This window comes from Podarcis tiliguerta (assembly GCF_965153285.1).
Source record: "Podarcis tiliguerta genome assembly, chromosome: 6".
In the NCBI taxonomy this organism is placed as follows: domain Eukaryota; kingdom Metazoa; phylum Chordata; class Lepidosauria; order Squamata; family Lacertidae; genus Podarcis; species Podarcis tiliguerta.
In genome coordinates this window covers 59,312,409-59,328,235 of record NC_139539.1, presented here as the reverse complement: position 1 = coordinate 59,328,235, position 15,827 = coordinate 59,312,409, and the positions used below count along the sequence as shown (strand labels likewise).

At 41.7% G+C, this 15,827-nt stretch overlaps 1 protein-coding gene across 7 annotated transcripts in view; it reads left to right on the top strand.

Moving 5' to 3' along the window:
* The window catches only part of KANK4 (KN motif and ankyrin repeat domains 4), a 63,119-nt gene that overhangs the window by 42,490 nt on the left and 4,802 nt on the right, over window positions 1-15,827 (top strand). For all 7 annotated transcript variants that reach the window (XM_083447986.1, XM_083447982.1, XM_083447980.1 and 4 more), the window contains 6 exons: window positions 1,772-1,883; window positions 4,911-5,135; window positions 6,511-6,598; window positions 7,844-8,063; window positions 11,688-11,830; window positions 12,793-12,993. In XM_083447986.1, coding sequence (XP_083304112.1) covers window positions 1,772-1,883; window positions 4,911-5,135; window positions 6,511-6,598; window positions 7,844-8,063; window positions 11,688-11,830; window positions 12,793-12,993 — 989 coding nt within the window. The remainder of the gene's footprint in view (window positions 1-1,771; window positions 1,884-4,910; window positions 5,136-6,510; window positions 6,599-7,843; window positions 8,064-11,687; window positions 11,831-12,792; window positions 12,994-15,827) is intronic.

Here is a 15,827-nt window from a genome sequence, read left to right as displayed (position 1 = left end):
CCATTGCTGTGGCACAGCTGCAACTGGTCAGCTCTGTCATAAGGTAAGTGCCATTAATGTCAGCTGTCCTCTTTCAACAACCTCAGTTCCTCATTCTGTAAAGATGTCTGTTCCCACATTAGTTATAGGGAACTCTTGGACACAACTGTTTTGAGCCATTTCACAATTTATAAAACTGCTTACATTCTTTTCAAAGCTAAGAAGGGTCCGGTATGGTTTCATATTGGATGGGAAACCCATGTGTTGAGTTTCCTGCATTGCAGGGAGTGGGACCAGATAACCCTTGATATCTCTTCCAGCTCTATGATTCTATCGTGTGATCAGAAGAGTAGCACAAAGTATGCCCACCAGAATGTTTTGGGATCCATTCAGTTTCTAGGGCCAAATCAACCTAACAGACTAATCCAAGCTATCAATATTTTGAAACGACCCATTACAGTTGCGCCTTCTTCAAAATGCACAGCACTTGTTTCCATTCAGTTGGAAAACATTAAATCCGCCCTCAATCCTCTCTTTTTATGCCATGGAAGCAATGTAGAGTCCTATGTTCACTGAATCCCAAGCTTACCCAAGTTGATGACATTTAAGCTGGACCAGTTCAGCTACCTCAGACTGGAAGTCTAGCTAGAGGGTGGAGTCGGAAGGTATGCTAACTATACACTGATATTGCAAAGTGTCTCAGGGTTGCCATTCCATATACCGCAGCCACAAACTGATGACAACAGTATCTGGGCAAACACTGATACCAATGCCTCATCTTGAGTCAAATCAATGATAGTTGGTGATTGACATATATAAGCTTTATATTTAAACAGCAGCAGTATCAACACAGCAGGGTCATCGTTGGCCTCCATTTTAAGTCTCTTGAGGCAACTGAGCCATCTGCTGTTCTCCACACTGTCTTCATCTTCCCTTTGTCTTGTTTTCCTCTGAACACTACATTTCATAATGAGTTGAACATCACGGACATATAAAATGGGCCCAGGCAATGTCGGAAACCTAATGGGAATGTCCTCCGCAAACACCAACAAGGACCCCAAGGTGGTTGAGAAAAAGTCCTATCCACTTCTACAAATTCCTGTTGCCCTCTTGCACAGCGAAGGAGAACCGACATACCCCTATTCTTTTGCTCCATCCTTCACATTATTCTATCACATTCCCTTAACTCCACTGACCGTCAATTGCATCTGCACACTCAACAAAATAGAAGCACCAACAAAATGCCTGTAGCTTGGGAAGGGGATGGGTCTTTGTAATGATGAATAAATAAATGTTGTTGCAGTTATGCATGTGACATTGCTCAGTGTTGGGCCTTAAAGCGGGGTTGAGGGATCTGTGCCTGCAACTCCCATAATGCCTGACTATTGACCATACTGATGGAAACTGGCATCCAACAACATCTAGGGACCCAAGATTGGGGGAGCCTTCTCTGGTTGCTGCATCATACCAACCACTGGTGTCCTTCCCCAGGGTAGGGTAGGTAAGTCTATGAAGCTATCAAACAGAAGAACTACCAGACAAGATAGGCCTCTTAAAAACAGCCACGTTGTGAACGGCTTTTGAGTTTTTGTTTTTACAATCAAGCTGTGTGTGTGTGTGTGTGTGTGTGTGTAGCCACTGGTGTAGGAGTTGAGAGGTGTTGGGATCCGTCTTTCAATAGATAGGGGGACTTATTTACCATGTTCAGTTTGTTAAAGGTATGTGATATAGTTAAGCAAGACAACTCTGTTACAACATTTCTGATGTTCTGTGTTTTCAATATTTGTATTAGAAATTTCTCCAAGCACAAGCCTTAAATCTATAATGAAAAAGAAGGACACTGGTTTCCATGCAGGAGGTAACGGCACCAAAAAGAACCTTCAGTTTGTTGGGGTAAATGGTGGGTAAGCATCAATGGAAGAAGCAAAACTGCCTTGTCATTTATAATGCTACTTTTTAATGTATGCCAAAAGAAAAGATTGATGTATTAAACACAGACTCACTTCATTCCTCCTCCATTCTGATGTTGGCAAGATTGCTGCAAAAGGCTGGAGGAAGCATTGGGACGTATCAGGGGTGAGCAAACTTTTTCAGCAGGGGGCCAGTCCACCGTCCCTCAGACCATGTGGGGGCCCGGACTATATTTTGAAAAAAAAATATATGAACGAATTCCTATGCCCCACAGATAACCCAGAGATGCATTTTAAATAAAAGGACACATTCTACTCATGTAAAAATACCAGGCAGGCCACACCAATAACCCAGAGATGCATTTTAAATAAAAGGACACATTCTACTCTTAAAACATTTCTGATTCTCAGACCGTCCACAGGCCGGATTGAGAAGGCAATTGGGCCGCATCCAGCCCCCAGGCCTTAGTTTGCCTACCCATGACGTAGGTCGTTTGCCGAAGTATTGAAAAGTACTACGCTAATATAAATGAAAGCTGAAAATCACCGCAAACTTCACAAAAGGAATGGTAACCTTAGCACTGAGTGAGTAGGCTAGGAAACAGACATACGGTAAGCAGTGACACCAAAAGCCAGGAAATCATTGGAACTAGCTTGCAATTGGGAGTTCTCTCGATTTCTGTAGAAAGAACAAAACAATCTGAACTCAGATATTTTTTCACTCTCTTTGACAAATAGACTTAAGGGGGAAAAAATGCCAGCGAACCTTTTATTCAGAAGACTGCAGCTTCCCATTACTAGAATGTTGTTTACCACACAATCTTAAATAACTACTGCCATGGTTGGCTGTGGTGTAAAGGCACTGTGCTAATTTAAGCTTCCAGATACATAGGCAACTCTACAGCTCTTGGCTTCCAGTGCAGAAGGCAAGTTGGTTTTAAGAAAGTTTCATCAACTTTGCCCACCTTCCCCTGTAAACCAGATCCTCTGCCATCTGCCTAGCGCATCTCTCCTCACCAAGTTCCAAATCCAAGTGGACTGGCTGTTTGCTGTGTAGTAGTTGCTTGTAAACTCACAGAGACACTGCAGAAACCATGTAGGAAGCCGGACATTTGTAGCTGTAGATTAATGTTGCAATCGCTTGCAACTTCCTTGAAAGGTGGAATATTGGAACCAAAGGTCGTTTGTGGCCATGTGTTTAAATACATTAATTTATTTGCAAAAGCTTCTATACTACCATCTTTTTTTAAAAAAAGTGAACAGCTCAATATCAATGATACGACATTCATAAAATGCAAAATATATCACAAATCATTAAAACAGATTATTAGCATGTCTACATGTTGCCATCAGTCCACATGCACATGGACATCTGTACCTGCCCAAACTTCACTACAAGCATCACAATACTTGTTTGGTTTCTGGGCCCTGCATATTTCATAGTCTATCCTCCCCATCTCAGGTCAAAATCTTGAGAGTGAGGGCTAACACATTTTCTTCCCTAAGCATCTGATAAAGTAGTAGTTTTAAAGGGACAACCCTTAGAAGTGATTTAGCAAACAGTCACCATTGGCTTCTAAGTGCTTTGATATAGAGGTGGTTACTTTATAATTTTACTTTGAAAATGCACAAATGCTAGTAAAATGTTTTAAGTTCCAGATAAGATAAAATGTATTTGAATAAAATGAGAAAGCAATGTAATTCATCATTAAGGGGATGGCCCCCAATCTATAGTACTAACAGAATACCTAACTGAACCTTAGCAAACCCAGTGGCTTGTTTTTTGACATAATAGCCATGCAACAATCTCCAACACAACCTTTGGCCACTTATAACAGTCTCACCAGCCAGGTACAGATAGAGATGAATGAATCTTTAATTTTGATTTCTTTCAGTTTCTCATTTGTCCAGCCTTAAGGGACAGTACTCCACATTTCTGCATTAGTGTGCAATTAAAAAAAATAGTAAATCAGCATTTTATTGTGTATTTCTCCCAATATACACATTTTGGTATACAATTTCCCCTAATATAATGCATTTTTGGTGTGCTATTTTCAGTAATATAAGTATTTCCATGTGCTTCCCCAAATATATGCATTTTTGTACACATGTAGTTGGAGAACTGAATAGCAAAATTCAAAGAACAACAACTTGGTGGATAGCTGCATTTTGATTTGTGTACTGTTTTGTTTATAGAGGTGAAAATGACATGTTTTTGCATAAAAATGTGAACAACACTAAATATATCCAGTGGCTATCTGCTTCCAGTTATGTCCAGGAGCTGTTGTGGCTGCTTTAACTGTTATTTCACAGCTGCTGGGCGATGTGGAAGCAGGACTTCAAATGTGTTGGAGCTTAGCAGAGGGTGAAAAGGTTGGGGAGCTCTCAGTAGAGCTCAAGTTTGTGGATCATTCCCTGAATTAGGGACAATGCTTTCTAAAACAATGTAAAGTAGAATTCAGATATATGCTTCTAATTGTAATGGAAGCATTAAACATGTGTGTCATAGTTGGGGACATAAATCAGAAAGCTAAGAGTTGTTAAGACACCAATATTGCTTTGGTATTGGTTCTAAATATTAGTCTTGCAGTGAGAAAGATGTCAATGACATGTGCATAGTTGTCATGTAGAATTGTTTGCCAGGTTCTTCCCTTGGCATCAGTGCCTATAATCCCCATTCTGGAAATTATGCAATGTCACCTCACCTCAATCTCACATTTATGGCACAGAGCCATAAAAGTATTATGAATGAGCCACGTCATGGTAGTTAGAAAGCAAGCAATAATACTGTTATTGAAACCACCACTCCTACAAGAGGCCAGTTCCTTTCGAATTAGCAAAAACTTGCATGCTTCTGAGATTACTTATGTCCCAGTGAATAAAAAAAAAATATCCATGGCTTGCACAGCCTGGGATTTCAAATTTAAGAGGGTTTTGGGCCTAGGGCCCACCAATTTTGCTTATAGCTCTCTGGTTCTCGGACAGAAGGAACGCTGAATAATGCCTGCTGTCCTCACCCAGTTACGAAACCACATCCAGTGAAGATTCCAGTTGTGAAGAAAGCTCCTCAGAAGGGAATTCAGATAGTGAGACTGAGAGAAAGTGTGGCAATGATGAGCATAGATGGGGTGAAGATGGCAATGAAAGTGAACAAAAAGCTTCTGGAACTGCCCATTACGCAAGGAAAGAAGACCCAGAAGAGCAAGAGGGAACCACACGACCAAGCACGCAGCACAAGGCAGACAGGTAATGGTTCTTGTTTTTTATTTAGAGCATTTGTACTCCATTTTTTAGCTTTAAAAGCTCCCAGAGTGGCTTACATGGAATCAATTAACAACCCCTGCCTGCAAGCTTTAAAATCTAAATAAAACACACACACACACACAAACACACACACAGACACGAACAGGGAGGGAAGAGGGAAAATCAAACTCAGGCCCCAATTCCTAAACAGTTGCTTTTGTAATAACCAGCTGGCACAGTTTAGGGGTAAGAGGTGCTTGATGCAGCTGGTGTTTCAGCGAAGCTGCTGGAACGTTATGTGAACATGTACAATTCCTGCAGACAATCAGTAGTAGTTTCTGTTCCATTCTGCGTTCAGCAGGTGTAATAATGTACTTGAGAGAAACATTAATAAAATCCAAGTTGTTATGAGCTATAAGGCATTTGAATTAACACTGAAGACGAGGTATTATTATGATTATTCATTTATGAATCATTTTCTGCTTGTTTTTCAAAGTGATTTACACCATAACAAACAAAAAAGCCCAGCTAAAAATAAATTTTAAAACTGAAACAACCACTACAAAGGGTAGGTTTAAAAGCAACACAAGGTGTACACCTAAGAGAGCTGCAAGAGCTTGTTGAAACAAAAATGCCATCAATTGTTTCCAGAAAGTACAAATAATGGATCCCTGATGTATGTCAACAGGGACACAGTTGAACCAATGGGCAGGCATACGGGAGGCCCTGCTCTGAGTGTTTCTGGAAGTTTGGAGACTTGAAAGTGAAACACTAATGCAAAACACAGTAGCCTTTTGGGTATACAGTGGTATCTCGGGTTAAGTACTTAATTCGTTCTGGAGGTCTGTACTTAACCTGAAACAGTTCTTAACCTGAAGCACCACTTTAGCTAATGGGGCCTCCTGCTGCTGCCGCGCCACCGGAGCACAATTTCTGTTCTCATCCTGAAGGAAAGTTCTTAACCTGAAGCACTATTTCTGGGTTAGCGGAGTCTGTAACCTGAAGCGTATGTAACCTGAAGCGTATGTAACCCGAGGTACCACTGTTTAACAAACAGGGTAGTTTCTCAAGTAACCTGTATTTATTACATTTATATCCCACCTTTCCTTCAAGGAACTCTCCCCCTCCTCATTTTATTCTCACAACACCCCCTGTGCTTTATGTCCTGCATTGAACCTTTCAATTATATAGTTGCATATAAAAAAAAGAGTTATTGAATAGTAGTAGGGGGCAGAGGAGCAGTTTTGCTGTAAGTGCCTCCCCCCCCCATTAGTATTCATTTATTTTTCCTGATCTTATTCTTTAAAAAGAGAAGAAGCTGTGTTTTCTGCACATTTTTTTTTTACAGTGAATCCACAAAGATGTTTTTCGTTTTCAGATTTAAACCCTCTACAGATTTTCTGAAAGGATGCCATATCTTGAGCAAACACCTGCCAGAAATAAGAACCACGAAGGACAAATTACTGGTACTAATATTTTTCAAGTTGTATTTTGAGCACCTCTCTGTTTCAGCTTAATTTAAGAACCTTCTCAGTTATTATTTTTGGTTAATGGTTGACTCAGAGAATAATAGAATTGTAAAGTTGGAAGGGACCATGAGGGTCATCTGGTCCATTCCCCTGCAATGCAGGAATCTTTTGCCCTACATGGGACTTGAACCCACAAGCCTGAGATTAAAAGTCTCATGCTCTACTGACTGAGCTGTCCCTGGCATACTAGCGCCAGCTTTTCACTGATGTGTTATGGTTAACTTCGAATTCCCTATTTTCAAAATCTAAATTAATGAAATGCTAGTTTTGATAAATGGTGTAGGGAAGTAAAAGACACATTTCCCCAAATAAAGTTTGTTTTATATAGTTTATTCATTTGCAGCAATCAACCATAATAAAACCTTTTCACATCTTAAACCCATTGCATTTATCATCACAAAGCAGATGTCAGGATAGAACTTGGGGGGGGGGGGGAAGGTTACATCTGTGGGCATCTGAGGAGACTGAACCTGTGGGCTTCTAGATTTTAGTCCTCTCTGTACCACATGGTTGGCTCCCATTCATTCGGAGTGTACAGCATTGTGTATTTATACTCTTTGCTAGATTGTATCCAGTGTTACTAACGGTTGTATTCAACATTAGCTATTCTCAGAGTAAGCCCATTTATATTAATGGATATGACTACTTCAGATCATGAATTTCAATGGGTCTACACTTGGCCACAACACTGCATCTCTCAAAACTCAAATCAGTCCAGTTACTGAAAAGATGTTGTGCTGGTCTGCTACCATAGCAGGATTTCATTACAAGGCAAGTTTAAATATGCGTAGATTTATTTATTATGTCTCAGTTATAGATTGCTTTTTGTAGCCTGCCCAAGCAGAGGAACAGCACATTAAACTATAACAGAATTAAGATTCAAGAAGGCTGGGGAGCGTGCAGCCATACAGATGTTGTTGAACTGTCCCATCAGTTCTAGCAGAGCTGCTCTGGCAAGAGCTATCATCTCATCTTGGCATCTCACAGTGCTGTTCCATGGAGGAAGTTTGTACATAGAGCAGTAAGTTACTATATGGACTGAAATCTGAGGACTTTCTTGGTCCCCAGAGGTGAATGGGAGGCACTAATAGTTTGGCTGTGAGTTTCAAGCACAAAAACGTTGTTAAAGGGTTTGGAATACCCTCATTGTTGGACTAAATCAGCTGTCGGTCTCTTTTTTAGAGGCACGTTTTAAGCACCATCTGCCAGGAGTGGTTCCGAATCTCAAGCAGGAAATCCTCCAGCCCTGAAATTGTGGCAGCTTACCTCCAAGAGGTTGAGGCAATTCATCCACAGTTAGAGAATATAATTGTGAACTTGGCTGATGGGAACGGCAACACAGCACTTCATTACAGTGTTTCTCATTCCAACTTTCGGATTGTGAAGCTTCTTTTAGAGACAGGTAAGAATCCCTTAATTGCTTTTTCGGAGCTGAAAATTATGTCCATTTGTTCTGCTTTCAACACTCTCCCTGAAACTGCTTTTTCAATCTGAGTTCTTAGGGCCCAACTGGGTACTTGTTTTCTTTTCCTTTAATTGCGGTAATCTTCTCTCTGGCTTTCCTGCATTATGCTTTGATCTTGTCCACAATCTGCAGCAAAGGGGGAGCTGGCATTGTGTCCTGATTTACTGCTCTCTGCTTATTTTCCTTTGGTGTATCAAAATATTTATATACCATTATTCCTTAAAAAATATCACAATGATTGACAACAATCATATATAAAACCATGTAAAAATGTAAAATCAGAATTTGGTGATTACAGAAGGATAACTTCTTAATGGCCGGCACAAGCGTGGAAGCATTCTTGAAGGAGTCCTCTGTTTGAAGGCCTGTTCAACCCAAATTGGGTTGAAAGATAAAGAGCGTTAGAGGAAGGGATAACAGGGGCCTTGAAATTGCCCGTCAACAGTTAGCCCCTAGATAGCACACTGAGCAGGCACACAGGTCACACTATGCTGATATGCGCTGTATTTCCATTTACGTAAAGGTAAAGGGACCCCTTGGACCATTAGGTCCAGTCACGGCCGGCTCTGGGGTTGCGGCGCTCATCTCGCTTTATTGGCTGAGGAAGCCGGTGTACAGCTTCCGGGTCATGTGGCCAGCATGACTAAGCCGCTTATGGCGAACCAGAGCAGCGCACGGAAAGGCCATTTACCTTCCTGCCTAAGCAGTACCTATTTATCTACTTGCACTGGCGTGCTTTCAAACTGCTAGGTTGGCAGGAGCAGGGACCGAGCAACGGGAGCTCACCCCATCATGAGGATTCGAACCGCCGACCTTCTGATCGGCAAGTCCTATGCTCTGTGGTTTAACCCACAGCGCCACCCGCGTCCCTCCATTTACGCAGTTAGATCTAAATTATGTATGCGGTAGGTATATTTACTATATAAAGGGTCAACCAGCCCTTAAATATAGATATGGCTGACTTCTGTTTATTTATTTAGGATACTTATGGATGCAACCTTCCTGAAAAAGAACTCGGGGTGATGCACATTAAAAAAAATCTATGCAAAATGCATCCAAACATAGCTAAAAACGTGTACAAACTAAAAACAACAACACCTACTATATCAAGTAATTCAAACACAGATACATGCATTGCTGCTAAGGAAGTAATCTTCTATTCATCAGATTGCAAAAGAGTTACAAAAGTGTTTTCAGTTGACACCTGAAACCCAAAAATTGTGGTAGAAAATTACAGACCTCTAAGGCGTGAGAGCATACCAGAGTTAGGCCCTTCAACACAGGCTCTTCTACACATCCCCTCACCCCAAATTCGGGGGGAAACTGTGAAATATTCTATGCTGTAACAGTCACAGTAGGCATGACTGTACTTCATAATCGAGGATTGCTACTTATAAACTGAAATGGGAAGCTAGAGTTCAGCAATAAAAACTGCATTCTAAACGGTTGGCCTGTCAGGTCAGATGTGAAAGAGTAAAATGTCCTACAAGATTTTTATCCAGTAAACATGCATGTATTTTCCAGCAAGAAGAAAGAAGCTCTTTGATTTCCTGGTTGGCATGACAACCTGTAAAATGTTAGAAGAATGGCATATTATCATATGTGTCTATAAATCAATTGTTGCACTAAGACTTCCAAGCCACCCCAGAATATTGAAACAAGGTTGTTTTGTTCTCTTGGTAGATGCCCCCGGGCAATTAAATTCAAAGCTACACACTGAGTTTTAAATACTAACTCATTTCAAGTCTATGAAAGAAGGAAAATAATAGCATGCCCTGGAGTTCTAGCAATGATGCAAACCTTAAGAAAAACCTTGGTACTGTCTGCTCTGCCTGGGCGCAACTCTCCAAACAGAGGTCTTTGCCAACCCTACTGCTTCAGATCTTTTGTTTGGAGAAGACGCTGAACCTGGGACTTTATACATGCGAAGTATGTGCTCTACCACTGAACTTCTTTCTTCCAGTTTCTTTCCCATCCTTTAGTCACCTATTTCCTTTTGCACACCTACATCTTCCTTTGAAGTTAAGACAGCCAAGGTCTGATGCCAAGGTGTATGAGGCAAACTCTCACAATAAGCCAGACACAATAGCCTTATTCATGCTGGGCATCACCCATGGAACCAGGGGCGGGGAATGCTTTTAGCCCTGCTCTGAGGAATTCTTCCAGAAGCAACTGTGCATTGTCCTACATGTGTGTAGGGCCTCTGCATGAACAGAGGACACCTGCTTGTTCTGGTGTCCTGATAAGAGGCCCCACACAGGAGCAAGGGCTGGAACACTGTGGTTTCTCTTCAGACAAGTGTGGGTGACGCACATGGCTATTTGAGGAAGAGGAAGCAACATCAATGGCAGCGTGAAGGGCACAACTCCAAGTAATCATGCTAATGCCCTGCACATGAGCAATCTGTGGATAGGGCTAATCAATGTGTATTTCCCTTTTTCTCCCAAGTAAGATAGCCAGCTCCTGTTCCCATATGCCTTTCTAGCAACTCCAACACATAGTGTACATATTTAGTACAAGGCATATTGAATAAAATATCATTCTCCATAACCAAGGTATTTCATACCTATCCCCTTATAAACTGTCTTGGGTCATATACAGGCCACCAAATTTCTCTAGGGATGAGAGGAAAGTGTTGTTAGGACCAATTTGCACCTTCCGAGACTGGCGTAGGGATCTTTTCTGATGCAGTATCAGTAAAGTATTGGTGAAATTGCTTCATGAGGGGCCCAATGACCTCGCCCCCCCCCCCCACCAGTGTTGTCAGTGAATGTAGAATGGACCTTGTTCTGGTGTGATAATGAGCTGAATTGAGCAGCCCCTGATTTTTCCGTTTATCTCATTTGAGCTTTTGGGTCTTTTCCCTTAAACTGTCCAAACAAGTTAAAAGCTGAAGTGAGTGGAATGATCATTATTCCAGCATAACAAATTGTGCAAACAGGGTCGTGCTTACAGAAGGCATGCATGGTCCTGACTATATTCTGAGAAGCTCTAGAAAATGCAAGGAGTGTGTTCCCTTCTGTCGCCATAACTTCTCCATGTTTTGTTTCCAGAGTCTTTGCTCTAACAGGAAGCTTGCTTAGCTCTGGAAAATACATCCCTCCGAATTTAAAATTCAGTGTGTTAAAGCCTAAGGAACATGAATCAAAGACTTGGTCTTCACAGTTATCTGTACAATCTGTTGCTGATTGTCTTTTAAAAAAACAGACTCGTGATAAATATTTACGTGTTTAAGGCTGCGATCCTGTACGCATTTACATGGGAGTAAATACCAGTGAAAACAATGGGGCATACTTCTAAGTAGACACATATAGGATTGCACTGTAAGGCACTGTCTATGGCAACCTTTTGCCAGCCCAGTGTCCTCCAAATGTTTTGGAGGACAGCTCTCATCAGCCCTAGCTGATTCAATGTGGAGCTAATTGTAATCTGGAGGATTACGCATTGGTGAAGACTGATCTCTGAGATACAAGTAAATTAAATAAGAATATTGCTTCACGTGTCTTGCGCTTCTTTGACTCCTGGTAGATAGATAGATGAAAAATGTTGCCTCTTGTTTAGGTGTCTGTGATGTGGACCATCAAAACAAAGCTGGGTATACAGCAGTAATGATCACACCACTTGCATCAGCAGAAACCGATGAAGAAATGGACGTGGTCACGAAGCTCTTGAAAGAAGGCAATGTTAATATACGGGCAAGTCAGGTATGCTGAAATGTGTCACTACATTTTGTTTTGAGTTATAGACACCCCAAGGCTTTTTTTATATAAAAAAGTGATCATGGGTATCTGGACTCATAAAACGTTACTTTAATGCTATCGTGCTGAAATGTCAGTCTTTGCTTACATGATCAAGATTCCACAATATTTGTAATAGTACATAAGAACATAAGAAGAGCCTGCTGGATCAGACCAGTGGCTGATGCAGTCCAGCAGCCTCATCTCACGGTGGTTGAACATTTGTCTGTGGGAAACCAGGAAGCAGGATTCAAGCACAGCAGCATGTTCCCCTCCTGTGGTTTCCAGCATCTGATCAGAAGCATCGCTGCCTCCAGTTGTGGAGGCGAGCGTAGTCATCATGGCTAGTATGCATGTATTTGATTTACACACAGTCCTTCATCATAAGATCTCAGTAGCCATTGGTATCCCTGTCCTCCATGAATTCATCTAATCCTCTTTTCCAGACCTCTGCTTACCTTCAACATCTGCTTCAGAGGGCTGGTGCTGTAAACAGGGTCTCCTGTATCAGACTTGGCTAAATTATTTTGCTCATATCTACAGACCAACAAAATTTCACCGGCTTATCTTACATTGCTATCTTAGAGTGGCTACATATATTTATCAGCAGGGAGATTATGAGCTTTTTTCCTAATCTTTTTCCTTCCCATAATTCAACAAAATGGCAGCCACAACTCCGAAGCTTCGTCAGAGATTGGGCAACACACAAAAAATAGCTTTGAGAGAATGAAGAGATGGGAGTACAACATTCACTAAAGAATCGGAGTGCACCATGTTTTCATGTCTTCCTTATATCCTTCGCCATCTTGGACCATTTTCCTCCTTAAAGAACGGGCTACAAATGTTGGTGATTTTCTTCACTGAGAGAATAAGAAATAGTATACAAAAACTAATTTTCTCTCTCTCTCTTTCTTCTGATTCTTTTCTAGGGAGGCCAGACTGCCTTAATTCTGGGAGTGAGCCATGATAGAGAAGATATGGTGAAAGCCTTGTTGTCATGTGGCGCTGATGTAAACCTTCAGGATGATGCTGGTTTGTCACCACTGATGGTTGCTTCTCAGTATGGTAACATCGAAATTGTGAAGCTTCTCTTGACCCATCCAAGTTGTGATGCTGCATTGATTGACAAGGTGAGAGAAATAAATGCTTGCCAAATTATAAGGACCCGCAATTTCAAACCATGTTAAAACTAAGCATGCTGTTAAATACTACCGTATTTTTCGCTCTATAGGACGCACTTTTCCCCCTTCAAAAATGAAGGGGAAATGTGTGTGTGTCCTATGGAGCGAAGACGCCTTAGCCCTGCGACCCTCTCCCGGCTGGAGAGGTGACGCGCAGCTATGGCAGGAGCCTCTCTGCTGCACCTTTCCGCTGCTCCCTGACCTGCTCTTTGGTGCTGGTGGTGGGCTTCCCCCCGCCAGCCCCAAAGAGCAGGTCGAAAGGAACCTGAAGCCTGGAGAGCGAGAGGGGTCGGTGCGCACCAAGGTAGCCCCCTGAACGCACCTTAAACGGCACCTTGTTTTAGAGCGGGAAAACAAGAGGGGGAAAATTCTCCCCCTCTCTGCACAGCACCTCCTGCTGCTTCGCTGAAGGGGCGCTGGGCAGAGAGGGGGAGAATTTTTTTTTCCTTGTTCTCCCCCCTCTAAAACAAGGTGCGTCCTATTGTCCGGTGTGTCCTATGGCGCGAAAAATACGGTATCTCAAACAAGTTTTAACATAAAATTTGGGAACCAATAATGAGGTTTTTTTCTGAAATTGCTAGCAACCTTATAGAAATTCAGCTTTCTTCTGACAGAGCTGCTCTTGACTTGACTGTCAGATCTGTACAAGGGTCCTTGTTAAACAGTGTGGTTCCTAACCTAGCTTTTGCTCACTGTGACACAGCATTATGGTTTTTTTTTAGCTGTAGCGTGCATGCACAGGCCAACTGGATGTGTTTCTATAAGAATACGGATCCCATGGTGCAGTACAACAGTGTGCAAAAAGTGCTTGAGAACAATGTATGTAGTGACTGTTGACTACAAAACTCATAATACAACAAGACTGATGTACAGGGACGCATGCTCTTGTCTGGGAAAACAAATTTCAAGCTGAAATTTACTGCTCCTTAAAAGGCAAATGAGATTCCTGTCTCATTTTCCTTATAAACTGAGCAAAGGTTAACAGGCTGCTGCCTCACACACAGGCAGAGGTTTACTGAGGGAGGATCTAGTTTTGAATGATACCATTTATTATTATTGGCCAAGCTGTGCACTTGTCTATAGGTCAACCAATTAAGTTGCTATTGGGACTGGATCTCTTGGCATTTATAAGCTTGTGCCTACCTTTCCTCCTACCCTTGCCAATGGCACTCCAGTTTTTGCCACTCACTCTTAAAACCTAACCTCATGAGTTGTGGCTAGCTGCTGCTTCCTTGCGGGGCTGTGAAAGAAAATACCTCTGTCAATGATTGGCCTATTTTTAGCCAAGATACGTGGTACCTCGGGTTACAGATGCTTCTGGTTACAGACTCCGCTAACCCAGAAATAGTACCTTGGGTTAAGAACTTTGCTTCAGGATGAGAACAGAAATCATGCGGCGGCAGCGGGAGGCCCCATTAGCTAAAGTGGTACCTTAGGTTAAGAACAGTTTCAGGTTAAAAACAGACCTCCAGAATGAATTAAGTTCTTAACCCGAGGTACCACTGTACTCTGTTTGACACAACTCTTGGGCACAGAGCTGAGGATACAGCAAATTTTATCCAAACTGGATAGAGCAATTTTAGATCGTTCTTAATTAAGGCGAGTAGTGATATGGCATAAACATATTATTTTCAACCTAAGGGGTGTGAGATGGGCTAAAATGGCTCTAGTCTTTGGATCCTTCAAGACTCAAGCGGGAAGTTTCAAATTATTCTCCTTTTACCCACTATTCAATAAATACTGAACATTGACTCTTCTCAGTTTTGAGAAGAGTCAATTTGTGTTAGTTTTCAGCTTGCCCTATGGATGATTTACACAGGCCAACTTGCAGTTATACAGCAAGTTGGTTTGGTTGAACTCCCTGACCCATTTGGTTTGTATGCCCTTTCAACAAAAGAAGTGGCCTGTTTAAGATTTATTTTGTGTGTACTGGTCTCCCTTCTACTTCCGCAACATGGCCACAGTTCTCCTGTTGTTAATACTACTTAACAGCCACGTCTTTAAATTAGTGTAGGCTTAAAAAAGAACACTTTGGTCATTTGAGGAAGTTTTTGATAAATACTAACAGCAACAGATAGGCTCTCTATTCCTGTATTTCAACAGGGCTTACAGGCACATCCATTGTCTCTGAAATTCTATGGCTTAGCAAGAATTTGAATCAAAGTCTAGGTCAATGTGAACCAGTCTGGCTTTCCCTTCCTTCTGTATTTTGGGGGTGGCTGCCCTGCCATGTTAATAAAATCCAACTGGGAATTTAGGCTTTTTAATGTTTAGATCAGGGGTGGAGAATCTATGTCCCTGTAGATGTTGACTGCAGTTTCCATCGACCTGAGCAAGCATGCCCAGTTGGCCATCGGTTCTTCACCCGACTAATAGATTCTTAGGGAAGTGTCAGTCAAAACATACCAAGCTGATCCCTAGGTAATTTATCCTGAGTTGATCTGATGTGGCATGAATTCAAATCATATGAAAAGTACCCCAGGTAGACAAAATCTGCAGCAGTTTATCTCTTTCCATTGTTTAGTTTACATCACAGGAAGAAAGGTTTACTTATGCTGGCAGAAACTAGAGAAAATGCTATAATTAATTGGATCCAGATGTGTCCCATCAAGCTTTGCCTCACAGTGAAACAGCCTGGTATTTAAGCAGAATTTCCAAGCCAAACAACTCTTGAGGCAGGGCTGTGACTTCCAATAAGCTTTTAACTGCATGTACACTGATGCAACTGGAGACCATCAACATCGTGTTGATTCCATATGAAATTTAGTGCTAATATGCTATTA